The 27908-nt window shown below is 38.1% G+C and overlaps 1 protein-coding gene across 1 annotated transcript; it reads left to right on the forward strand.

Moving 5' to 3' along the window:
* The first annotated feature begins 44 nt into the window (after positions 1 to 44).
* On the forward strand, positions 45 to 26660 carry dipk2aa (divergent protein kinase domain 2Aa). The gene is made up of 4 exons (XM_084119010.1): positions 45 to 501; positions 5140 to 6038; positions 16176 to 16479; positions 24337 to 26660. Exons 2-4 carry the CDS (start codon positions 5391 to 5393, stop codon positions 24675 to 24677), a joined length of 1293 nt encoding a protein of 430 aa, XP_083975136.1. The 5' UTR covers positions 45 to 501; positions 5140 to 5390; the 3' UTR covers positions 24678 to 26660.
* The last annotated feature ends 1248 nt before the right edge of the window (positions 26661 to 27908 follow it).

The following is a 27908-nucleotide window of genomic DNA, read 5'->3' on the forward strand; positions in this document are numbered from 1 at the left end:
AGAGGATATTCACTGATTTTCACTCACCTGCTATTTGACAGAGTGGTCAAAAGTAGGAGGTCTCCTCCATAAAACAGAGTTTTTTTTTTCTTTTCTTATAAAATGTCTCAATTACAGGTCAGGAAAATACACCTGAGGATGAGGACGTGAAGAGGGCAGCGCTCCTGAGCTCGAGGGAGGAGTTACGACACGATCACCTAGTAACCACTAACGTAAACTGACCAGAAGGGTCGTAAATACGAAACCCGATCCGCGAAGTCGGATCTTTTGTGCAGCTGCCTCACCGCTCGCAGACTGAACTTGTCTCGGGATTGAGAAGACAACCTTTGCGAATTTTAAAGGAATAAAGAAAAGGGGATAGGAATGTGCACGCAACAAATGGACAACGTGGGAAAGCATCGATGCACGCGGCTGGTGAAAAGAGACTGGAGTTCATAAATAGACAACGGACGCTTCCTCGAGCGAGTGGGATAAACCCGTAGTTTCACACATTTTGATTTGGTAGGTTGCTGTCATCATTGCATGTGGTCATATTCATATTTCCAATGTTTTCTACCGTGAAATGTGTATGAACTTGCATGAACTTCTGTATCGAAACGGCGAAAGTAACTTGATTGCTAACGCGAATGGATGGAGAAACTTTTCTATTTTGCATTGATGATAATGGATCACAAACTGCTCGATAATAATAGTGATTATTATTTTTCATTATTATTATCATGTCAATAACCATTCAGCTATTTCGTATTATTCTTATCGATCACCGGGGTGAAAATGATATTATCAACATCTCGTTCTGTGATCGTGTAAGTGCATCACATATACACGTTTGCCATTTAGGCTACTTTATATCACACTAACAAAGTCAAAGTTCCCGAGTGCATTACTCAATGTCCTCGCAGTTTCGTCGCTCTTGTTTACCTGCTTTCTACTACTCTATATTATCCGCAGTTCAATATGCTTTAAAGTATTCTTGTCCATGATTGACGTGGCGAATTGACCACTGAGTCCAGCGGTCAGAGTTTGAACGGTCAGCTGCTGACATGGTTTAAAACACAGACGTTTACAGGTCTTCTTGTTTTTGTGGGAACTGCAATAATTCAACGTCATCTCTAAAGAAAGAGAACTTAAACCAGTTTGTTCAGGCGTCCAATAAGTAATCACTCTAAAAAAAAAAAAAAAAAAACTTGTTGGTTTAACTTAAACAAGTAAGTTACCTGGTTGCCTTAATTTTGAGTTCATTGAAATACAAATAATTGAGTTAATACAATGAAGTACAATTTTTGACAGTGATTTTTTTTATTATTATTATTATAATTTTTTTTTACAGTGTGGTAATATTTACAAAGTTAAAACTCAACTAGTGCACTGCACAGCAGTTGTCTCTGCAAAACGATGTTTTGAAACAAAACTCAAGTGAAGTTTCTCTGAGCTGTCTGATTTCATTGTATTGTGTGTGTGTGTGTGTGTTGACAGAAATTGTATGGCAAATGAGTTTGGAATGACATCAGGGCTCCAGACTGCGACTTAAAATGCACATAAGTGCACTAATGCACTTCTTGCTCTTCAGAATGCAGGCAAATGTCGCCCAAATCCGATCTTTTTTGCTCACGTGTGACACTTCTTATGAGAGTGTGAACAGCACAAACCACATGGAATCTGATCTTTTTCAATTCCGATTTGTGCCACTTCCATATGTGGTAAGTCTGGAGCCATGAAGCTTTGTAAATTATGGTGGCAGAGCTTTCATTTTTTGGGTGAACTATCCCTTTAAGGGTTGTTCATGTAGGTCACCCACTTGCTTTCACACACTACAGCCATCAATCATAAGAGTGTAAAGTGCAAGCTGACATCTACCCCCTCACATTTGTGCTTGGCTTCTGTTCGGTGAGGTTTCTTACACGCACAGCATGGATAATTTATTGCTCTTTATCTGGTTGGGATAGTGACTGTTGTAGCTGCAGCATAGCGGCTCGGCCGCGTTGTGTGATCAAACGTTATTGACTCGAGCAGTCAATAGCTGTGACAACTGTGGTTTTTCATTTTCAAGACCACAGAGAAGTGGAACTTAAAGCAGCACGCAACGCAATGAATTGCCCAGCACGCATTGTTTAAACATTTATAGAGAAGTAAGAGAGCCTCTTTTTAAAGACACTCACGTTTACATTCTATGTTGGCTATAACTTTTGGTTTTCTAATGACTTTTTGGAGTCCTGCAAATAGAAATTGATCAAAATATTGTGAGAGAGTAGAGAAAAGTTTGCATAGTGTGACAGGGCTCATTTGGCATTCCCGAGCATCATTGTTTCAATTCATTTACGAGGGTAAATGCTGAATATTTTTACTAGAAACTGGATTTATTTCGCAGTGCTGGAGCCCAGGTTTGTTGTGGAGCTTTGAAACTGGTGTTGATGAATCATCTCGAAAACCGTCACCATCTGCCAGACGTTTTCCAGGTCTGTTTACCTCTGTCTGCATGATGTGCCTTATCCCTTCATAAGAAGTTTCGCGCTCTATATACTAAGTCTTAAAAGTTGTTAGCAGCGAGAGCTTTGTGTCTTTTTCTGTATGGGAAACATGTCCGGTGAGAAGGCTGTTTTGTTATCTGAGCTCTCTTTCCATGATGAGGTGTGGTTTTTATTGGACCTTTTTTCCCGCTCGTAAAGTGCCGAGGGAGAGGCAGAAAATGACTACAGCTTTACTCACATGAGCCTCAGAGAAACTCGCATGTTCCTGTCTTAGGGGCCATTCACACAGAACACAAGTTTTTCCCATTCCACCGCACTACTTTTCCATTGCTTTTCAATAGATATATAGACGTGTTTGATCGTTGTGCTCGTGTCTTTAGGTCTTGCAACCAAAGATAGCCTGCAATATTTTTTTCAGCAACCACACTGTGAGATGATCACGCTAAATTTCTGACACTGTCACAGAGACTAACAGTGACACTAACGCAGTGATCCGACAAAACCTGACAAAGTGTCTGTTGCCATCTGTTGGGGTACGTCGGTCGTCTTTTTGCAGTTAAAAGACGTTCAACTTTTAAAAATCACGTTTCTAGACCTTGCTTTCTTTTTTGTCGCGTTTTTGCTCTCAGTGGAACAAAAACTCGTTCTGTGTGAACCTACTGAAGGTTTCATGCTTACAAATTGGCTACAAACATTGTCAATTGATTGTTTTATTTCTTTGCCATTTTCAAAATCCTTTTGTTTTTCATTTGCTTCATGCCAGTGCCTGTGTCAGACATACGTCTTTGGTTATTAATTTGTCTCACTGTTTTTTTTTTCCTTTCTTTTTTGCATATTCATTATTACAGGCGTTGTTACAAAAAGTACAACAATATTGTTTTGTCATTATGCGACAAGGCATTTCGTGAAGATTACCATAATTATTTTAATTAGCAGAGCTGCTATAAGCATTGTGGTTTTAGCACGTTTCCAGTTGAATAATCAGTGTTTGTTACCTTTGGGTAAAGAAAAAAATCTATGCACGTTTTTCCACATTTTTAGTTATGCAGTTGGGCTGACATTGCTGTGCCATTATTTGAGTTTTCCCCCAACCAATCTATTAATGCGTTATCAGATATATCAGATCAACCCGACTTTATATGACACGTAAAAACAAAAACTGTGGTTGAGCGCTTTACATGCTGGTCTCTTCCTGTCTAAGTCTGTGTTAAGTGGGTTAGACTTTATGCGGCAGTTGTCAAAAGTCTGGTTACATGAAGACTACCAATGCAACAACTGCCAAACACATGTAAACGCTTTTATTATGAAAGGCTTGTGTACTTGTGTACTTATTTAGGGAGGTTTTGTTATCATAAAAAATGTCTCTACCCTACTTTATCCAATATTTAGTCAAATACTGTATTCAAAGTATGCATTCTGCTGCCTTGTTTAAAAGCGTCTTTTGAATTCAAGTTAGTGATGTAATCACTGAGTCATATATCTCGTTTGACTCTGACATATTTGACTAGCCCGATCATGCCTGGACTTTCTGCTGCATGTGCAAATTGACTGTACGAAGGCAGATTTTTGCTCCTAAGTGAAAGTTGTAGAAACCAGACCATTAATTGTGGGTTTTAAGCTGTTCTTTATTGCAGAACATGACAAACACTGAATGTTAGGAGTCAGACTTGTTCAGCCAACACAGATTCTTGAACCCAACTTGTTTGGTGAATATACATTTTTAATGTTAACTGAAGACCTTAAGCTATGATTACTATAATGCATCTTTTTGCATGGATATAATTATTTGGAAGTCATTTTTTTTTGAGCCAATATGTAATTGTCATTTTTTTTTTAGCCTCGTCCCACATTCTGGAAAGAGTCTTCTCTTAGAGCAACATTTTTTTTTTGCTGGATATCAAATGTCAACTAGAGCCTCTTATGAATGCCTTTTAATTATTTAATGTATTGCAAATGTTTGTCTTAATAATTCTAATGGGCTAAAAAAAAATGGGCATTGAAAATGCTTTCAAAAAGTTCAAGCTTGGGTTTTTTTTCTCTACAAGGATGCATTTTATTGGTTAAAGGGGACAGTAAAAACAAGTATAATGTTACAAAGGATGGCTATTTCAAATAAATACTTTTCTTTTAAACTTTCTGTTCAACAAAAAAAATCTTGAATCATGTAACACTGAAGACTGGAGTAATGGTTGCTCAAAATTCAGCTTTGCCATCAAAGGAAAGGAACGTTTTTGTTTAAAATATATTTTATTTAAATTGTAATAATACTTCACAATATAACTGTTTTTATTGGATTTTGATTAAATAAATGCAGCGTTGATGAGCATAATAAACTTCTTTCAAAAACATCAAAAAATCGTACCGACTTTTGAACGGTAGTGTACTGTACATCACTGAATTTGAAGTGTTAAGAAGTCACAGTGAGCGTTGCCATATAAATTTTGAATAATTCCCACCATTCTGTTTCCCTCTCCACAAGGCTGGGCTTTGAATGTTAGATTGAAACATAAACTGACACAAGAAAATGCTAACGTGCAGATTGATTGTTCATCCGTTTTCCCCAATAAACTCTTTAGAACAATCTGTTCTCTTAAATTAATCTGAAAGAAGCATATAACCGCATCATTAATGCGTATGGCTTCATTAATCTGATTTAATTTCTCTGTTTCAGGTAAAGCGGATTACTGATGTTGCAGCTTAATGCTTGAACTCGACGTAAAACCAGAGAGCCCTCCTGTAAAACATGGTGAGAGGGGCTCTTGAAACCGATGGGCTTACCAGGCAACATTGCTGCCAGCATGGACCACTCTAACTAACGTGAACGTGATGGGGATGATGATTATATTACACATAGCAATGATGGAACACCCACATTGACGAAGATTAACCGCATCCATCTTCAGTGCGCTGCAGCCAATCAGCATGCTGCGGTCGCTCAAATTTGGCCGCGTCTACCGATGTGGCAAGTTCCTCTTCATCGTAGCGCTTTTTGTGATCCTGCTGATGAACACTCACAACCTGTTCGCCTCGTTTCAGAGGAACGAGCTTACTGACCGCCGATTCATCGGCCTCAACAAGTGTCCGGCCTGCTTCGGCACTAGCTGGTGCCGCAAGTTCATGAACAGCCAGGTGACCTTCGAGATGTGGGGTCGCCTGCGTTTCCTAGACTTTTTCAATGTAAAGAACGTCTATTTTGCTCAATACGGAGAACCCAGGGAAGGAACGCGCAGGGTCGTGCTCAAGCGCCTGGGCTCCAACCAAGAGCTGGCAGAGATCGATCAGAAGATCTGCAAACGGGCCACTGGTAGACCGCGCTGTGATCTCATTCAGGGTATGTACAAAACGGAGTTTGCCCGACTTAACGGGGACGTAAGACTGCTGACCCCAGAGGTGGTGGAGGGCTGGTCGGATCTGGTGCACTGCCCCTCGCAGAGGCTTCTGGACCGAGTGGTCAGGAGGTACGCGGAGACCAAGGACTCTGGAAGCTTCCTGCTGAAGAACCTTAAGGACACGGAGCGGATGCAGTTGCTGATGACGCTGGCGTTCAACCCCGAGCCTCTCGTGCTGCAGGTACTCACACACCAGTCGATAAAACATCTGCTTTAAATGGAATTTTCAAGTTGCTGAATCTTTCTTTTGATGCAGAAGCACTGTGTCTGATGCCTGCTTGAAAGTTCAAGGGATTAACGCTGCATCTTTGCATATTTTACAGTTCTGCACAAGGCTGTGTAAATAATAGATACTTTGTGTCTGTCGGTGGTCACTAAGAGATTTCTCTGCTTTGGGCAACAGCATGCTTGTCCTGAAGAATTCCTGCAGACATAAATCAGACATAAAGCATTTGTCATTCCAGAATCTGGCGTTTAAAGATACGGAGGTGATGGATTGTTCTCAAAGATTGTCCAAAACATGTTTTGGTACGACACAGGTTTCCTACGTAGAGATGTGCGATATTGACAAAAAATATTCTCAATATTTTCTGGAATTTTGTCGATAATGATAATTAGATATTATTTTGCTGAGTGTGTGCTTGATTGCTTGATTGGTTTAGGACAGCTGACTCCCAAAGCTTTTCACAGCAGTGACACAATTTAACCTTTCCATTGAGGGGTGATGTTATCCCCCTTAAATTGATTTCTTGGGGATTTTTACCTTTTATAGTGGCAATTTTTTTTATAACCTTATTAGTTGTATACGTTATTTCAAATTCTTATGTATTTAATAAATCCAGTTAGAATAGACACTGATAGAATGAAATTAGTATCAACAAAATCCATCTTTGCAATGCAGAAGTTGCACAGACGCTGCATCTGAAGTGGCATTTGTAATTTACAATTGCATTAATCATTTTGTAACTTTTTTTTGGACAATTAAGCAAAAACAGACTAATTATTGCCTAACTATCATTTGATATACATAGAAGACAAAATTCATGGGTGGGATTGGAGGCTAATGATATATCATAGACAATACATATCAATATTTCCACTGTATTATTTTCCTAATGTTTTCATTCACACCAGAGAGACCTTGACAGCTCTCTTTTTTTGCAGCCCTCGGTCTGCTATTGATTTTTACACCCAGCTAATCTATTCCAATTTCTTTTGCGATTGACCCTGCTTGTCGAAGGCCTGGGCAAACAAAAGGACATCTCTGTGAGAGCAGCCAATATCCGTTCTCACCTCCCATCATTCACTCCATCTGCCACACCTCAGGCATTCTAGGTGATAAAGGCAATCTGATCTCTCTCCGGAGAGCGGGTCGCTCGATTTGATTAGCAACATACAGTTTAGCCCTCCATTTGCCCTGCAACCTCTGTAGTGGTTTGGTCAACATAATGAAATGTCATTAGTTTGCTGTGGATGCTGCTAATGAATTGGCTCCTAATCCATAGATGCGATTAAGTGTGATCTTCACCAGCGCTTGCTGTTCCTTCCTCTGCTAAAAAAAACATGATGTTCAAGCTAACAGATGCTTGTCTCTTCAGAATGCTCTAAATCATTCATCAAACTTCCGGAATATAAGAAAAGCCAGTTTTTCTAGTTTGCCAGAAGTTGTAGCAACCTTTTGCTGTTTCAGAAAGGCAGGCAAAATCTGCTTTCCAATCGGAAACCTGAGGGAGCTGGCTTGCTGTCAGTCAGTGTGTACGAAGGTCCTTCCAAAGCACCATAAAGTGCTGAAAAACATTGAAGAAAAACATGATGATTTATTAAATCATGCAATATGTGAGACAATAGTCCCAAAAGTATGTCAAATCATTTGAAATCATATTTAAAGTTGGAAAGTAACTGAAATAGAGACACATTTTTTCTTTCGAATTGTGACTTACGTTCGAGTGAAACGGATTATCGAAAGAGAAAAAAAAGGAAGAGCCGGGGACTGGGTTTTACCCAACGAAAGTTGATTTGGATGGAGGCAGATCTGAATACGAGCTTGCATTCGATGTTAAGAAATGGGTGGGTTTAAGCGGACTATACGATTTCCTATGAGCGCATCACTGCGGAACGTTGGAGTTTTTCCCTCTATTGCGCCTCGCTTTTAAATCGCTGTTTCGGATAGTAATATAGATAGGAATGAACTGAAAGCGCTCTCTCTGCTCTGCTCGCTCCATGCCATTATGAATGAACAAATTTGCAGCAATTCGCAGGATTTGCTTGAATGATGGGTTCATTATTATTCTTAATGAAAAACACAACTAATCCTTTGCAGGTTCCCTATTAGTATTGGGTTCAAATCCAAAATATTGCCAAATTTCGCTTTGAAACCAAGTCGTCTTGTCAGTCAGCTTCTCACTCTCGTGATAAATGAAATCTGACTCTGTGCTGCGACTCTCTTTCAGCTCACACTGCATTGGCCAGACACTTTCAGTTTTTAACTGTAGTGTCTGTTCTCTAACTGAACTAAATGAGACGGTGGGGGGCGGGGGGCGGTGGGCAAGGGGTGTAACCGTTGTTGCGGCTGAACACCGTCAACACCGAATATCGCAGCAAGCCTAGCCCAGTCTATTCTTTACTGTCTACATCACCAGAAATGTAACTTTTTCAAATGTTAAAATCATTCAGTTATTGTAAACTATGCATATGCATATCGCAATCAGTGTTAGGTGCAACTTAATTACTTTTCCCATAAAAAAAGTAAAGAGATTGTAATTTAATTGGAGTTACTTCTGATGTAATGGAATTAAATACCTTATAGACTGTAGAACAATTCTATATAAAACAATAGTGGATTTAACGTCAACATTTAACTTCTAGGGCCCTATTTTAACGATCTGAAACGCAAGTATCAAACGTGAAACACAAGTAACTTTGTGGGCGGATCTACCGGATATACCGGCGGGATAAATGACTGTTGCGCCCGACGCAAATCTAAAATGGGTTGGTCTGAAGTAGCTACATTACTCGTAGGTGTGGTTTGGACGTAACGTGAAATAAACCAATCAGACATCATCTCACATTCCCTATAAAAGCAGGCGCGCTTGTTCCATGGCGGTTTGCTATTATAATGGCGGATTTGCCAAGTTCATTCCCTAATTTACCGACGTGCGTCTGTCGAGGGAAAAGTCCGCTGTGCGTCGGGTGCAAAATAGGAATGATACATGGGTCGGTCTACAAAGTCAATTGCGCTGGGTGCAAGATAGGGCCCCTAATGTTAAAATGTATATTTTTAATGTAACCTTCTCCCTTTAATAAGTTTGGTCAGTTTAAGAATAATTTAAAATTTTTATATTTTTTTTAAAGAATTAAAAGAGTGTTTTCACATCTATGTATTGTTAAACTGGTCGAGGTTGATGGGATTTAGAAAGTAATAAGTAAAGCACTACTTTTTAGAGAGAGTAACTAGTACAGTAATCAAACTCCAACATCCTCTGCTGAAGATATAATTAATTACTTTTTAGAGTAACTTACCCAACATAGATTGCAATACATTTCGATAATGCAGAGATATTGTGCAGATGCAGCCCTAACTTTGACAGTTCTTATTTTCCAGTAAATACATTTGCAATTTTTTTTTTACATTTCAGTCACTCTATTAGATGCCATTTTTAATTTCCACCAATGGTTGATCCACACACACAGGATTGTGGGATATTATACAGTAAGCAACAAAGTACAGCCTTCAGAAACGTTTCTTATACACTTACCTTGCATTCGGACATGCTTTGTCTTCCTACCTTCATATTCTGCTTTTGAAGACAGTCATTTTTGGTTTTATACCACAATGGAGACAGGGCACGCTATATGCTCTCTTTTCTGTATGTTGGAAAGCCAAATTTAGATTCTATCATACGACTGTTTTCCGTTAGCCCTGCAGGATGGATCTGGAGTCACTCAAGTTCAGATTTTTGTGGTCTGTTTATTTTTAGGTTTGAGTAAAAAGAAAAAAAGAGTAATTTGTTGTGTTTGGAGTTGACGAGAGGGAAAAGAGCCTATGGAGCCGGAGACGAGCAAGACAGTGAGAGGATTACAAAAATAGCGTGTGACAAGAATTCAGATGCCCCTTCCTGGAGAGGTTTTTTAAAGGCATTTTTACTTCTATTCATAGCAGTAAAGGTCAGAAACACAATTTGTTCCTCTTAGCCTGGTATTGTGTCAGATTGTTGTGAAATATGTGTCCTCTGGAAAAAAAGCTGCTTGCGCTTGACTTTGCGCTTACATTACTCGCGCCTCCTTCCTCCATTGAGAACGTAGCCCATCTGCTCGGTCAGGCTGAGAATAGCACAGGCAGAGCCCTGAGGGTCACGTCCATCACGGCATTAATCTTGCACACAGCTCAGTGTGCGCCTTCTCTCCCTTCACCTGACAATGAGGTTATTATGAGGTAGCCATGCCCGGAGCACCTTTCTAAACAGTCCCAGAGCTGACAGGAGTCGACCGCTGTTTGTGTGTAAGGCTTTTCACAAACAAGACTGGGCACAGCAAGGTTGTTAAGGAAATGCCTATTATTTCATGTAAACCGGTGAACTCTTCTCCCTTTGAAGAAATTTGTCCAGACAGTGCCAGCAGTACTTTAAAAAGTGTTTTTGAAGTGATTCCTGGAGTGAGATTCTTGAAAGTTTTTAATTTAGTTTGCCCTTAGGTTTTTAAACTATAATACCTGTATGGTCATAAAAGTCTTAATTACAGTTTTATATCTTAGAGTACAAACAAATGTCTAATTTATTGTTTGCAGAGGTCTTACATTTGGGGGAAGAGAGACAGAAAATTGTTAAGGTACATTTATAATGCAGAATTAAAGGAACTATTGAGTAGAGTATAGCCGCTTTCCGACCGGAGGAACCTTTTCACAGTTCCTAGAACTATTGGCTAAAGTACCCGGATGTCGGCCACATCAACCACACGGCATAGGCTAATAACCTTTTTTTTTCATAAACTGTCTACTTTCTATAACAGTGCTATCTAATAACATATTAAATAGTACTGTTAGACAGATCGCTAACTAATAAACACAGAGAATGCGAGCATTGTTTGCTCTGGCGTTCTCAGCGCCGCCAAAATAAAGGTCTGTCGCGCCGTCAAAATAAAAGTCACCGTGCTTGCGTCACTCCCTTACCCCTCCTACCAGTTCCTATGGCCACTTGGCCAGTGCGAACGCAAACAGCAAAACCGAGTTTGGGGGAGAGTAGTTCATAGAACTGTTTAGAAGTGGACAGTTCCTAGAACTAAGTTCCTGTAACTACTTGGTCGGAAAGCGGCTTATGACGTGTAAAATATTTAGTATAACTACTGTTCAAAAGTTTGGGGTTGGTAATTAAAAAAAAAAAATGTTTTTGAAAGAATTCTCTCATGCTCACCAAATTTTCTGACCAAAACACTTTGAGAAGCACTGCATTAACATTAATTAATTGTACATATTACATGCTAAAAAGCACAGCTTCTCTAGTCTTAATAACAACTCGTGCGGGTCTCAGAATAGGCCTCTTTTTTTTTTTTCTTTTTTTTTTTTTTTACTGACAGCTGTCTTCCTTCTGCATCCTGTCTTTCTTCCTCTTTATCTGCTCAGCTTTTGTATTTTTGGCAGATCAGCTGACAGGCATGTTATGTTGCATGTGTTAGTCACTTTGTGGTGAAAATCAAGTTTTTAATGTTGTTTATATGCCTATGTGGCGTTTTTAATATGGTTTAAGACAAACTATGTGCAAATATATTGTATAAATATATTTTCTCCTTAAAACTACAGTGAACCAAAGACATTCTCAAGAACGTGGTTTGAAATCGCTGGTGTTTCTGACATCACAAACTTGTAACCAATCACATCAGCGTGTGATCATCAACGAGTGGATCTCTGAGCTGGTGTGAGTGAGTGGAGGCGGGGCTAATTTGCATTTTCATAGAACCGCTAATACAAAATGAGGCACGGGTGTAGAGTTACATTCAAGCTAGTTTATGGCATGAAGAAATTTTTTTTTCAAGGAAAAAAACGTTAAAATATGTCATTTTGGTGATCAAAGATGAGTTTTAAGGGATACAATTATTGACTACAGGGGGACTTAAGTAATGCATTTTCAATAGAAGTCTATGGGACGAGACATTCTGGAGGGTTTAAAAGCAGAAATGTGCTGCAAAAAATATGAATTATTCTATACAAAAAATGTGTTACTTGAGCTACATAGTATTTTCAGGACTAGACAGATGATTATACATTACCAATGTAGTTCCTGTGGATGACTTTTTCTCGCTCTCTTTCTGTATCATGGGAAAATTACTGAGTTTTGCACATACAAAGTTAGTGATTTTATTGCACTATTCTTAGGTTAATATGTGTAATATTTAGGTTTTGTTGGGGAAATTTTTTAAACATTTTTGTACTTTATTCTGTTACAATGTCTTTCCCAATTGATTTTCATTGTAAGTGTTTAACTGTAAACACAAATATAGTAGAGGTTAGGAATGGGATCGGAAAACGTTGCAGGCGGGCTTTAAACTAGCATTGCCCGCATGAGCATCAGTGTGTTGTGCTATAGCTCCAACATACCCATATTTTCAAAATAGCACTTCTGTATACTTTCACAGCTTGTCACATAGAACATAGCCATCTGTGCAGAGTTGCTATTCCCTCCTTACACGTCAGCACCAGTTTGACAGACTATAATTGTAGAGAGTGTGAGCAAACTGTGTTGCAAGACAGGTTTACTGTTAAAATTAAAACATGAAAGAAAATAGATAAAGTTATGTAAATGTTTATCATTATTGCTTTAAGAAATACATTCTACTGTATGAAACGTGTTTGTTCAGTTTTCATTTAGTTTTCACTATATTCCTGTTTGCCTTTGTTCTCTTTAGTTTGTCTCCATGGTTTTATGATTGAGTCATGCATTTTACATTTTACGTTAACTATCCCTGTGTATTTAAACCCTCTGTTCATTCAGTGTCTTTGTCCGGAATTGTCTATGAGTTGCATGATTGTTATGCTTTTTCCTGAGTTTCTCTTTCCTGTGATCCAGTGGATTTATTATTAAAGACTGTTTAGTTTGTACTCCTCGTCTTCATGCGCTCATTACAGCCACCGTTGTGACACTGTACAAAATCACAATTTCTTCAAGTTAAACCAAACTTTTATTTCATGGGTTGGCGTGAAAACCTTTGAGTTTATGTGCATGTGTAGTAGATGAAAGTACGTCGCTCATTCACAGAGACATGCAGAGACGTCTTTTTCACATTAATATTCACAGAAAGTCCATATCGCGATGTGATTACATTCTGAATTGTAACTGTAAATTGCATCTCTGAAATCATAGGTTCCTAAATGCATATGAAAATGATCATACAGACTGATAAGACCCATCTTTAAATCAAGAAGGGTCATCGAATTATCAACAGTCTGTTACTAATAATTTATAAAACTATATATATATATATATATATATATATATATATATATATATATATAGCCATCATCAGCAGGTTACATTGGAAGGGTGTCTCTTATAGATGACTCGCACCTGGCGTGTCTGTCATTATGTGGTGTTGATGGTGCTTTTATTAAAACAAACCTTTCACCTGCCCACAACTACCTATTCAGTGTGTCACGCAGCCATTTGGCCATTGTTGGAGTTTATGAAAGAGTCGAGTACAAACAGACGCACATTCCTGTTCTTGATGGGCTAGTCAAGAAAAACAAATAACGAACTCCTCTGAAACGGCTCTCTCTGCACGCTCTTGTTTGAGTTGCTTGTGTTTGTCACTTATTCCATGCTTTACTGATCTGACAACACTCTCTGATGTAATTAGCCTGATTCTATTACTCTTGAAAGCACGTGTAGCGGAGACTCCTGAGGCTTCAGGTGACAATAGTTGACAGACAGTAACCTCAGATTTAATTTGTCCTTGAATATGTATGCAGCTTTTCATATCGTTCATATTCCTTAAACCGTTTACGGTTGTTTGGAGATTCACATGCAGCTTTAGAGTGTTTGAGAATCGAGGATCTCTTTGACCTTTCTTGGTAAAGCATCTCTTAGAAATGGTTTAATAAACTTTTGAAGGTTATGTACATCGTCATCTTACAGAGTGCTTGATGAAATTCTCTGCTCTGTGGGTTAGTGTTAGTGTTAGAGTTAGTCAGAGTCTCAATTATAGCAAGAACAGCACTTCAAGTTGAAAAAAGAAGCCTGTTTCCGGACCATGTTAAACGGCCAACTGCAGCTCAACGGGTTTGTGGTGCGGGGGGCTGTTTTATTTCAATGAAATTCTTGGAGCTGTTTTGATTTTGTCATAACCTGGTTTCAATTAAATTTAATGTATATGGATTTGGTTTTCCTTCATGAAATTTGATAGCAGAGTGTAGCAGAACAGGAGACATGTGATGTTTGACGAAATCAATGCAGAATGTAAGCAGAGAATGTTTAATACAAGTAAAATAGGACTTGACTTGCAACTACATAGTTTTTTTTTTTAAATAGTCATGAGTTGTGCTTGTTCCTCTGACAAACAAGCTTGTGAAGTTTTCTAGAGGAGAATAAAGACCTGTAAATTAACTAGATTTATTTACTCTTTAACTTTTTTTAAACATGGACTGAATACTGGAATTGTAAAATATAATCTTTGTGGTTTGCAAAATGCTAGAAATTATTATAGAATTTAAACAAAACTTGGTATAATACATGTTTTTTTTGTTTTTGTCACACTAACATACAACCAGATATCATTCCTATTTATTATTACTTTTTTTTTTATTAAATCGGCAAATGTCATTTGGGTCGCCCACGATCCCATCAGAGCATTAGGGTTGAGACTGAATGCACGGATCCAATATACTGTTACATATGCATTTTCTTTCTCAACTGTTTACTTTCACTTAAGATATAAATGACTGCTTATGAGCATATTTGCAAAGATGGGCATTTTGACTCATAAGTTTGTGTATTTGACCGTTCAAGCCCAACAGACCTTATTCACAGCAGCGCCATCTTTGATTTTTAATGGGAATGAAAGCGAGGCTGTGTTGGATAGACATACATCTCTTCTGTGAGTTGTGCTGTTATTTAAGGTGATTTTGGATTGTTCTGCTGACTAAACACTGCAAATTTGGAAGACATTTCAATATAAAAAAACTCCAGACAGCATGAGCTGTGGAAACCATGAGCTTTATACAGATTTTTATATATGTGTGTTTGTTTGTTTATTTTTTTTATATATAAATATAAATATAAATATATAAATATATCAAATGTTCTCTATTTATCAGTGTTTTATTTATTTATTTATTTATTTATTTTGTCAGTGTTGGGATAAAGAGAAGGAAAATAGTGAGAATTTGTTGGTGTTCATCTATTATTTATAAAGTTCAACAACAGAGTGTAGAGGAAACCACTTGGATTCTGTACAGTAAAGTTTATTTTTTTTTAATATACTTTAGTATATAGTGAAGTGTATATATATTTTTTTCACTCACTCACTCTCACACAGGACATGGCCTTTTACAGACACTTCATAATGACGTGTCATTCATAGTGAGGAACTTCATAATGACGTGTTCCCAGAGATAGTTTAAAATGCAGTGACGCCATGTTCTCTTCAATGTGAAGTTGACCATTTAGTTTTTACCAAATAAACCAATAAATAAATTGTGTTGGGGACGGGGTGTGTACTTTGGTTAGTTGGTACATTATGAGCATTAGAGCTGGTCAAGGCAAGAGAAACAGGAATCTTCTAGTGGGTTTTGTCTTTGCGTAATTCACTTGTGACCCTTAAAAGATTCAAGGACAGGATGAGTGTAATAGTTTGGACACATCACTGAAATGCCTCCTGCAATTATCAGATTTATGACATTAGGAGTGTAAGCCAGTAAAATACGTGACTGGTTCGCTTTGCCAAAATGTCCATCACAAAAACATATATTGTGAATAGCAGGAAGCATCCCCTCTCCAGCCTAGACCACAGAAGGCCAGATGTTGGAGGCTCCGACTGGTTACCGAATGCTGTGTTTTGTCCTCTAAATTATTTGAATCTCTGGGATTAAAGTTTAATGGTCACTTATCCATTTTTAATGACTGAAATGGGGCTATCGAATATCCACAGCACTTAAGAAAAGTTTGGTTCACCTACTTTGCTCCAAGCTAATGATTTTGCAGTTTATCAGTGTCTTAATGTAGATCTTTTGCTCTAAATTTGAGAGGACATGCTGTTTTTTTTCTTTACCGTGTGTGTGTGACTGGAGAACATCTCTCTCACCTTGACTCTCTCTCCTCATGTTTCATCTCTGCAGAGTTTTCCTTCCGATGAGGGCTGGCCATTTGCCAAATACCTGGGGGCCTGCGGCCGGATGGTGGCGGTGAATTACGTGGGTGAGGAGCTCTGGAGCTTCTACAATGCGCCCTGGGAGAAAAGAGTAGATCTGGCCAAGCAGCTGATGGACATCGCCGAGCAGCTGACCAACAACGACTTTGACTTTGCCCTTTACCTCTTAGACGTCAGCTTCGACAACTTTGCAGTCGGGCCCCGTGACGGGAAAGTCATCGTCGTCGATGCAGAAAACGTCATAGTGGCAGACAAAAGATTGATAAAGCAGAGTAAGTAATGACTTCATTCCAGTGTCTCCGTGCTCTTGGTTTGCGTTATGACATTAAAAAATTGCACAGGAAACTGTTATCCAGGTTAGACGGTGTGTTTTTTATTTATTTATTTATTTTGTCTACTTTCATATGTTCTGACCCACTTTCAGTTTTCCCTCAGATGGGCTGGAGCACCTGTTTTTTGGCCTTCCACGTCAACATAAATGTTTCTCTGACCTTTCTCTCTGGCAGAATTATCACAGTCTAGTAGTGGACACATTGCACAAACTCTGCAATTCGGCACTCAAGTCACGTTTATTTATGTACCACTTTACACAATAGATTGAAAGCAAGCAGCTTTACAGTATTAAACATCAAAAACAAAACAAAAACGTGACAGTGTCGCTTTCGATTAGATTTACAACACAATTTTCCACTATAAAGCGGCTTTCCAGTGTGTACATTTTTACTCGCATCTAACCTCGACGGACTGAACAGAAGAAACGAATCGAAGACTATTTCAACGTCAAATAAGGCGGAGCCTCAGAGCCACACCTACCCATTACGTAATCGCAGAGGTGGACAGTAACAAAGTACATTTACTTGAGTACGGTACTTAAGTACACTTTTTGAGTATCTGTACTTTACTTGAGTATTATTTTTTCGGGAAACTTTTTACTTTAACTTCACTACATTTGAAAGACAAATATCATACTTTTTACTCCACTACAAATCTGTCAAGGTCCTTGAGTAGAAAGTAACATCAGTCAGTGGATGATTTTGTATGGAAATGAAAGTCGGGTTGACGTCAGAACCCTGCATCTGATTGACATCAGAACCCAACGTCAGATTGACGTTGGATATTGATTGAAAATAAAAGACGGGTTGACGTCAGAACCCGACTGATGTTGGTTTCTGACGTCAACTCGATTTTCATTTTCAACCACAATACAACGTCTGTCCAACGTTGGAGATCAACGTCAATCTGACATTGGATTCTGACATAAACCTGATTTTCATTTTCAACGCTGGGTTTGGTTTTCTAAATGCAAATTTTGTCACTTTTTTGGAGCACACTAGCTTATAGATAATAGTAAGGCTAACATATTCATACTAAAAGCCAAAAAACTTTAAATAGGGCAATATTTGAGGGAACAGCCATTTGGGTGTCGGAAACCATTGTGGAGGTTTTATTGAGTGACTTATTCAATCTCACATTCAATCCCACTACTGGAACTGTGTTCTAGAAATAAATTTGATATTGACATGAGGGTAGGTATGCAGGCATTGATTCAGAGGCATACGGTACTTTAAGTATTACATACAACAATGCAACAATAATAAAACAATGCATTGACATTTACTTTTTACTTTTGATACTTAAGTACTTTTAAAAACGAGTACTTCTGTACTTTTACTTAAGTAAAAATAGGTCTTTACAACTTTTACTTGTAACGGAGTAATATTTGACCAGTAGTATCTATACTTTCACTCAAGTAAGGAAGTTGTGTACTTCGTCCACCTCTGCGTAATCACCACGGACCAGTGGTAGTTTGACTGTGTTGTGTACCAGCCAGAGCAAATGTTTCCCGAAAGTGTTTGAAATGTTTGTACTCCCAAAGTAAACTCCAAAACAAACTTTGTTTTTGCCTTATTTTCTTCAATTTCGCTTGAAGTACATTGCAGCCTTTAGTCACCGCTGTTAACACCCGATTTTTGTTCAGTGCACACGTTCGCTGTCTGAACTCTGCATTCTTGTGAATTCTCTTATAAACAACGCAGTGCAGATCCAATGCAAGTAAGAGATTCATTGTGCAGTATAGACAGATTGAGTGATTGTAACAGGAGTTTCTGCCGGAGTGTATAAATTGCTGTAGGTGGAAGTCCTAGAATTATTATTTTTTTGTTCCCTTTCTGCGTATAATTTATTCCCAGTTTGAACAACCATTTTGTTTTTCATGCTACTAAAATAACCAGTGTTAAGTCTTGATTTTATAATGCATGAAAAAACTACAACAATCTAATTCATAAATGTTTTTTAGCTTGTTTCGTCTACGTAGCCATAATTTGGCATACCGTTTCCTCAAACAATACCGTTACCGTTTAATTTGATGTATATTCTGTGTAGGCTGTTTACATTATGCAATTGTTGCGTAAAAGCATGTATGCCACCTTTGAGCTGCATTAAACATAAATGCCATGTCTGATGCCACTTCTGTTCCACATTTGCAGTATAAAGATGGCTTTTGTTGAAGTTGATAAACTTGTATTGGTAACTGTCTATAGTATTCTGATATATTGAAGTAATTGGTTAAATTTTGACATAAAACACAGATACATTTAGATACATTAGATGCATTTTGGGCCAGATTTACTAAACTGGGCAAATTAGCGTAAGAGCGCAATCCCATAAAATGATGGACGTAGAAAGTTCTGTGGGTGATTTACTGACAATGCCCACATTAAAGAACACGGACGCAGCCGGATCATTTCCATAATGACCAACGCAATCTACCAAGAACATCGCAAATTAGCATCTGGTTTAAACCAGACGTTAAATAATGGCGCAAATACCAGTAAACTGACTAGCGCAAACCTTAGTAAATCATATTGCGTAATTCATTTAAATACTCTCCTCACATAAATGTTGTGTCTGAACGGGAAACTCCTGCAAATGCATATGCAATAGATCAGCTGCAAAAATAACTTTCAAAGCCTTTTCAGCGCTAAATTTCACTGCGTGCCTTTAGTAAATCCTGACAGTAGTTTTTAACGCCTAAAGAGGGTTGGTGCTGACGCAAGCTGTTAGTAAATCTGCCCAAAAATAATACCCTTATAAAGGTATTTAAACTATTGTCCTCTGAAAATTATGGAAAAGCTCATTTATGCCCCTGGTAGAGCCCCGTAATTAACTGGTAATAATGCATGGGGTTTAAATTTCAGTTTCATGTTTGATGAAGTATTGCTATTGAAGCGTTTGTATTGCAACATATGAACGTGGCCCAAAGCTGCACTTTTGATTCTGAACGGTAGTGAGCTGGCATGGATTGGTGCAGTGCTGGTCCAAGTACTGTATGTGTGCCAGTGTATCTGCCATCCAGAGAGGCCGAACTGGGCTGGCGGATGAACTTGGAGCATGTGTGCTACATAACAATGGCTATTTGCTCCAGCCTGCCAGCATTTATCTGAATGGAGCTCGTGTGTGTGTGCGCGTGTTTGCTCGCAGATGGGTCTTTCTGAAATGTTAGATAACAAGCTTTTTTTTTAAATTGATTTCTATTCTGAATTGACGTGTGCTTATGATGTCATATCCCTTCACTGGACTTGTGTGGGCATCAAGGTTCCATCAAGGGCAGTAGGGCACTGAATGGATGTGCTTTTATTCATTTTTTTTTTTACATTTAGTTAACTCTGCTGATAATAATATCAAAGTGCACTAATTCAAATGAATTAAAACATGAAACTTTTAAGGATTGCCGTTCATGGCTTCAGAAACGATTTCCATTCACTGGTTCCATCCAAAGGTGGTTTCTGCGTATACTGTATACGCTTAGTTTTTTTTATTGAGATTATTTGAAGGTCTTGAAGTGTTGCCAATTTTAGTGGGTTTAAGATGTTTTGAAGATTGTTTAATCTGTTTTGTTCCCACAGTGAAAGTCAACGGGGTTCTTTTGTATTCCATAGAAGAAATAAAGTCATACAGGTTTGAAATGACATGTTAGTGAATAAATGATAAACTATCCCTTTAATTTATGACTTTCCTTCAGCTCTGAAACAGTAGGCTATTTTCCTATTTCATGTTGTTTCTTCATAAACCTCTACATGTGATTCTTCACACACACACACACACACACACAGCAAAAGAGAAAAGCACTGAAGCCAGCGTGCGCTCTGATTGGCTGTGGCACATTAACTCCTCTGGATCTCATAATTGGCTCCCTCGAGAGTGATTGGCAGCATGGTGACTTCATTTTCTCTAATTAGTTATTGGCACAATATTGAGCTGTGTCAAATGACCAAGACTGCAGATCCCCCACTCTTTTAAGGCACTTTATGACTCAATATAGTTTTGCTGATGAATCGATGTCACAGCAGCCCAGTCTATTTCTGCCCCCACCACCACCTCCTCCTAAAGGATCCTCAGCTTTATTGATTTGTTCAGCATTAAAATGTGTGGCCAGAGAAGAGATGCACCTGCTGTCAGAAGAATTTCTTATTTGTCTTCTTCCAGTGAAAAGCTGAATCAATTCAGTGTCTTTATTCTGCAGATCGCCACTCAGTTGTAATGTATGTCGTGCTTTTTGAAGTTACCTTCAAGAAATAAAGCACTGTGTAATGTTAAAGGGTTTCTTTTGTTGTTGCTGTTGCCTGCTGTACTGAATCTAACAGCAAGATGTTTTTCAAGTTATTTGGACCACCAGCCAAGTGTTTTTTTAGGAATTGTTTAAGGCTGCAGTTTTAGGTAATGCAGCCTTTTTAAATTTTATTTAGTTAAGAGTAATTAAATGCCAGTTTACAATTTAATAATAGCTACTACAATAATTGTAGTAGCTATTATTATTTAGAGTGTGTGTAGTAGCCACACACTTTGTGGCGCGTTCACATTGCAGGATCTGGGAACAAAATAGTTCTAGGAATGTATTTTGGGGGAACTAAATTAGCTTCTACTTCAGAGTAGGGTCTAACCCAGCACTATAGGAAGAACTAACAGTGACGTAAGTGTATGTTGATTGGTCGAACGCATGCCATACAAATGCCATTTTTAAAAGCCGTGTAAAGAGTTACAAGACATAAGCATACAGAAAGCTAATGTTAACGGCATTTACCCGTCACATTTGTCTGCGCTGCATTCTTGTCTTAGCCTCTATGATATGTAGCACCGCAAGTTGGAGATTTCATCCCTCCTTTTTGCCCTTTCCATTACATAACTTATATATCTACATTCCATCTCTGTTATCACGAAACCCACGACTCACAACAAAAACACAGCTCTGATCACGACGTCCCCCATCCTCCAGTTGTTGCCTTAAATGACGTTGCTGTCGGCTGGCTTACGTCACCTCAGAGTTCCTGCTGGTGGTGCGAATGCAACCAGGATAAAGGCCCTAGGGGGACATTTTGTTCCCGGGGAACTGCCCTGGTGGCTTGCTCCTATAACTAAGTTCATATAACTACCTGATGCAAAAGCCCCTATTAATGCACTACTACAGCTTCTCAACTTCAACGGGCTTCTCTTTGTGGTCGTGATTTGAAGTCTCTTAGTGGCGTCTTAACTTGTTTGTCTTCATACTGTCAGAAGCTAATGTTTTGAGGCGCGCAACACAACACACTGTTGTCTGTACTGGTGAATCGGAGGGCGAGATAGGCCTTGTTTCTTGACTTTTCACCGTGTCTACACCGGAAGCGACGGCCGTGGCGCAATAGCTTGAGGCTGTCTACAGGACTCGAGAAATCGAACGTTGCAAATCCATTTGTCCTTTGTGTCAGAAGTTGCACGAACGCAAACGGGGCATCAGTTCCCTCTCAGGGATTTGTCCTGCTGCACCACATCCAGTGTAGACAGCATCACTGATTATAATGGTTTCTATTTGATTTTGCCGCTACGCTTGCGGCTAGTTTAGACACATTGTTTTGGTAGTAGATTATCATCTGCTTTACGTTTTCCTGGCACTGGCAGTCCTTTCATAAACAACTCCATGCTTAGTTCAGATCCATGCATCATTCATGTCTCCCTGCAATACTCAATTCTGATTCTTCAATCATGGTATCTAGTGGTCTGTTATTGCACAACAACCACTACAACTAACAACAGACCAATTTTTGCTTTTGCTGCTTTGAAACAATCTGCATTTTATAAAGCGCTATATAAATAAAGGTGACTCTACTTAACTTCACTGCTGGAGTCCTGAATTATTTTTGTTCGCCTATTATTTTTTTTTATTTTTTATTTTTTGGAATTGCCTTTCAAGGAATTGCCATGAAAATAGCACTGGAGCTCTCTTTTGGTCAACTACTTGGTGATAGATATTATGAGTTTATCTTAACGATTATCTTTATCTTAGTAACGATTAAAGCAACTAAGCAGAAAAAAGAACAGAATTCCCGAGAGGGAACGCCTATTAAACGTGTGCATGAGAGAGCATGCACGAGTCTAGTTCTCCTCGTGCACGCTCTGTTTACAAGTTGCTGTTGGCATGGCTCATACAAGCCTACTTTCCTTTCCTTTACCTGTTGAGTACAAACTTGAGACTGAGGCATCAGTGTGAAGCCCAACCTGTGCTTTTAGTGCACACCAGTGTGTGAAATATTCTCCCAAAAACACTCTAACTCAAAAACATTCATGCAAGACAAAATGTCAAATGCCCTTCCGTGTTTTATTTACTTATTATACTGATCGATTGAGTGAGGACTCAAGACATGATCTGCAATGGAGAAGTAGCTTGTTGCATTTGTGTAATAAATACTATGTGAACACATTGGAATTGTCAAAAATGAACACATAAGGTTTTAGAACATTTCAGCATGATACCTTTTACCATTTGGTCATAAGGCTACTTTAGACAAATTGAGATGTTTACTGTGTCAGCGCGATGCGTGACTTGTGCCAGGGCTAGCATCGCTAATCATAGCTTACATTAACTTTTACTAGCAGTGATTTTAAATGGATTTCTCCAAATAGCATGCCAAACTTGGAGGGGTCCTAACTCTTCATGACAGTTCATTCTGCCCTGGCTTCACTTCATAGGGAAAATAAAATAAAATCAGTTTATTTTATTTTCTGAATTCCATTTGTTGTGAAACTTAGTTTAACAACAATTTATTTAAGCTTATTTAAATTTGGATAAATCCATTTTCCAAATTCACCGTTTTCCATTTTAACTTTACTGGATTCCATTTAAATTTGAATAATCAAAAAGCATGTCTATTTCTAATTCATAAAACTAACAATTTATTAACTGATTCAAATTTTTACAATAATAAGGCCTTATGAACTTTGATTTTTTTCTAGAGATGCACCAATATGAAAATTGTCCGATACGATAATTCATTATATTTCAAAGCCGATAACTGATATATTGGCCGATAAATCTAAATCCAATTTTTTATAGAATTTTTGAGAGCCTGATAACAAAAACAAAAGTCTCACCATTAAAAGCCACATCCCAAACACAATTATAATGATGTACTCATTATAATTTTATGTAGCCTATATGACAGACTTGCGCTGCACATGTTGCACTGAACTGTATTTTCCTTTTTTGAAGTGATTCAAATCATATTTTAAGCAATCAAAATCATCATGTTGAACAGTGGGCATCTGAAGTGTCTCAGCTGAAGGAAATGCATTATTTATCGGTAACATTAAAAATTAACATATATCGGCCGATACTGATATGGTGGCCGATATATCGTGCATCCCGGATTTTTTTCCATTTAAATTTCTGGATTTATGATTTAACACAAGTTTATTTTGTGTTAAACCTGCAGCGCCCATCCGCATAGAGGCACGCAGGAACATGCTTTTTGTGGTTTAATATTCACAGACACTAGTACATATCATGATTTGATTAAGTGTACAGCTTTACGTATGATGTACTCATCAAATTCATTGACATTCACTCTACTCTAAAATTCCATTGACTGGATTCTGCGATTCTGTCCTGGTTTTCTGCAATGTGGAAATCAAAAGGCCCTAACTTCAGTCTTCAATATTTAATTCTCAAAAATCTAGTTTCCCCCAGAAACATGAGTTGCAAATATCATTTCATGTTGATTTTAAAGTTTGTTCTCATGTTTTATTTTGCCAAATATTATGCACCCTTTGACTTGTTTCTTTTTTTTTTCTTTTTTTCGGGGGGGTTTTAATCCACCCAGATAAACCAGAGAACTATGACGTGTGGTACGAGAGCCGCTACGAGGAATGCGACAAAGAAGCCTGCCTCTCCTTCTCCAAGGACATCCTCTGCTCGCGAGTTACTGTGGACCACAACTACTACGCTGTCTGTCAGAACCTCCTCTCCAGATTCGCCACCTGGCGTGGCACCACGGGGGGTCTCCTGCACGACCCCCCCGCTGACGTGCTCAAAGACGGGCGTCTCACGACCCTGCTGGACGAGTGCACCAAACCTCAGAAACGTTACGGCCGCTACCAGGCAGCTAAAGAACTGCGGGAGTTCCTGACACAACTCACACAGCCGAGCAATACTAACAGGTAGTGCTGAGAACAGGGGACGCTGCTCCTGCAATATCCCCTCAAAAAAAGACATCAGAAGTACTTTTACAAATGTGCTGCCAGATCCAGGAACGCATTTGTACACCTTCAAGGGAGTTGCTGTTTCGTTGCCGCTATCAATCATGCCAACATTGGTTCCAGTCCTGTCTCCGGGGCTAATTAAGAAGTTTGCACATGAACACGGATTAAAGGGTCGTGTGAAAATCAGCAGACTAGAGGCTCGAACTGCTGTGATCGCACTTGTGTGTGTGTCTGTGTGTGTGACTGTGAGCTGATGCTTCGGTGAACCCTCACTGCTATTATCGGTTCTGATCAGAATCCTATAATACGATTTCTAATTAATTTATAAATTGTGTGCTGTAAGTGCACCGTGAGCTGTGGTTATTACTGATGTGACACAAATCTTGAAATTTTAAGAAAGTGAATCTTAAAAAAAAAAGTGTTCAGGTCATGTTTCACCCAAAAACAAAAAACAAAAAAATAATAATATTTTAGTATATTTTCATTTTGGTCAGGAATATAATTATGTTTTAGCAAAAATTTGGTTTTGCATATTTTTGCATAAAATTATTGCATATTTTTCTTTTTTCTCTCGTTTGTTTATTTTATTTTTTATTTGTATTTTTTGCTTAGTTTTGGGGTTTTGTTTAGGTTTTTTTTTGGGGGGGGGGGGGGTAGTTTAGTTTTATTTGTTTGTTTTTGTACTTAGTTTTGGGGTTTTGTTTTGTTTTTCTTTTGACTTTTGTTGTTTTTGTTTAGTTTTTTGTTTTTTATTGACTTTTGTTGTTTGGGGGTTTTAGTTTGTTTAATTTTGTTTTGGGTTTTTGCTTTATTTTTGTAATTCATGTTAATCTCATTATGTTAATACTGTAAATTTGAAAAATAATGTACAAAAATATTTTATTTAAGGCAGTTTAATACTACCATGATATATACATTTTTACATGTCAAATTACACTAAACAAATTTTTTTTTTTTTTGGGTGAAAGATCACCAGGACATGTTCTTGACAGGATTTGAGATTCATCCATTTGTGTTTTCTCTATAATCGAATAACCACCTGATTTCTTTGCTACGGGAATCTTGGTGAAGTCTTAACTGAATTTGAAAGTGTGCTTGGTCAAATTATGCCTCTTTTCGAAGGAAAATTTGATCAAGTGTTTCATGTTACAATGAACCTTTTGGTGAGACGTTGATGCTTTTTGTAAAAGTGTCAGTCAGTGTCAGTGATAGTAGTTGGACGACATGATTTAAAAAAACAAACCTGAAAAAATACTTCAAAACAACAAAATGGAGTTGAAACAACCGAGTATGCAAGAATAAAAATACCAAAGAATATTGTCACCATTGTGTGGTTCATTTTGTTCTTTTAGCAATGCTTTGACCAAGATTGTTCAAAAGGGAAACCACAATAAATCTCTTATTTTTCATGTTTCTGTTCATAAACCTTTGTTGTTGTTTTTTTTAACCTTCTTTTTGGACTGATGCAGTTTATTTTTTCACAAGCTGGCAACCACGACATACCGTCACATGCACTTGCATTAAGTTTACAGAGACAAGTTGCACTACATGTTCAGATCATAGTTTTTTCTCATAGACTCTTTAATTTTTGCCCTCTCATCAATTTTGTCCTCTAAAATATTTTTTGTGTGATTTTTGTTTTTATGCCCTGCTAATGTTACCCATGTTTGTAATAAAGCAATACTGGGAGTTGATTGAGCTTAATGAACTATCGCTTTAAATATTCCTCATTTCATATTGGTTTGAAGACATTCCAACCTTTGAACTCTGCTGTTTATGTTAAAATTTGAGTTATTTGTGCATTTTCTGTAAGAAAAATGTCTGCTTTCTGTACGTGTTTGTTCTGAGACTGTGGAAAAGTCTGGTCGTACTGTGCCTTTCATTCAAAAGTTGTATTTTCGACTGGATAAGAATTTAAAAGTATATTAAAGTTTATCTATACTTACCTGTTCTGATGTATTTTCTTTATTGAATCAGCAGTATCAAATCCATTGAGGTTTGACAACAGCAAAATTTTCAATTTAAGGCGGCATTATTTTGATTCCTGAGGTAATAAATTATCTGTGTGTGTGTATAGTCCTGGTAAACCCTATGTTATGGGGACAAATTGTCCCGACAAAGATGGCAATATCCGAAATCCTTGATGTTGGGACTTTTTGGTCCCCATGAGGAAAACAGCTTATAAATCATACTAATGCCGTTTTCACACCTGTAGATCGTTTTCTTTGTTCCGAAACAAGGATTGAAATAGTTACAATGTTGTGATTTCTACTTGGTTCAGTTCGCTTTCACAAGGCAACATCTCGAAATGGACCAAAATGAGTTAATAGCCTATGACTCAAGTAGGCTACTCGTTGGGCAGCTGTTCTAAAATATGTTCGTCCAACCAAATTTCAATAAGCTTTGCTCCAGGTTAACCCATGATTCATATTGAGAGTCATTAGCAAAACAAAAACTGCTGCTTTTCATACATATTGTGATACAGTCTGGTTCTTTGATCCGTTGGGTCGGATAGCTTTCTTTTGTTTGCAATCAGGCCGAGATTGCCGTGTTCACATATGCCTAACTAACCGAACTAAGGCCACTGTGTGTCCACCAAAGCGTTTTTAGCCTACTGAAAAAAATAATAATAATAAGGTTCTGAAACAAATGCTCCAAACAAGCCAGGTGTGAAAACGCACTAAATTATGTTTTTTAAAAATGTAAAAATACAGAGTTTTCTGTGATGGGTAGTTTTAGTGTACGGGGATAGCATATACAGTTTAGTATACAAATCATTATGTCTATGGAATGTCCCCATAAAACATGAAAACCCAACATGTGTGTGCATCTGAGGACTTCCATATGGTTTCATCTGGAAAAAAGCCAATGCATATATCCTGAGCAGGAACCACAGAGAAGTGTGAGAAGACTGCTAGACAAACTAAACAGAACATGAACCCCTTTTCAGTTTTGTCCTTCAGCTTCAACAGAATTTGAATTGCTTAAAGTAACAACATGTAACTTTTCAACCTTCATAATATATTTCCAAGACCCTTGTGATAGTACATCGACTTACAATAGGTTGAATGAGACGTCTGCCAGAGCCTGACGGGGTCTGTATCGCTTTTACTGGCACTATGTAACTTCGGGGTGCGGGTAGTAACCAGCGCTCAAAAAGAACTACAAAATTCGACTGCTTTACGGCATACGT

Source organism: Abramis brama (assembly GCF_963993115.1).
Source record: "Abramis brama genome assembly, chromosome: 7".
NCBI lineage: Eukaryota > Metazoa > Chordata > Actinopteri > Cypriniformes > Leuciscidae > Abramis > Abramis brama.

What these genes read in the sequence shown, in the direction of transcription:
- dipk2aa (XM_084119010.1), top strand. Translation starts at nt 5,391, where the DNA reads ATGCTGCGGTCGCTCAAATTTGGCCGCGTCTACCGATGTGGCAAGTTC. An exon ending in CCGAGCCTCTCGTGCTGCAG is followed by an intron (nt 6,039 to 16,175) that starts GTACTCACACAC and finishes TCATCTCTGCAG; the next exon opens with AGTTTTCCTTCCGATGAGGG. An exon ending in CAAAAGATTGATAAAGCAGA is followed by an intron (nt 16,480 to 24,336) that starts GTAAGTAATGAC and finishes TAATCCACCCAG; the next exon opens with ATAAACCAGAGAACTATGAC.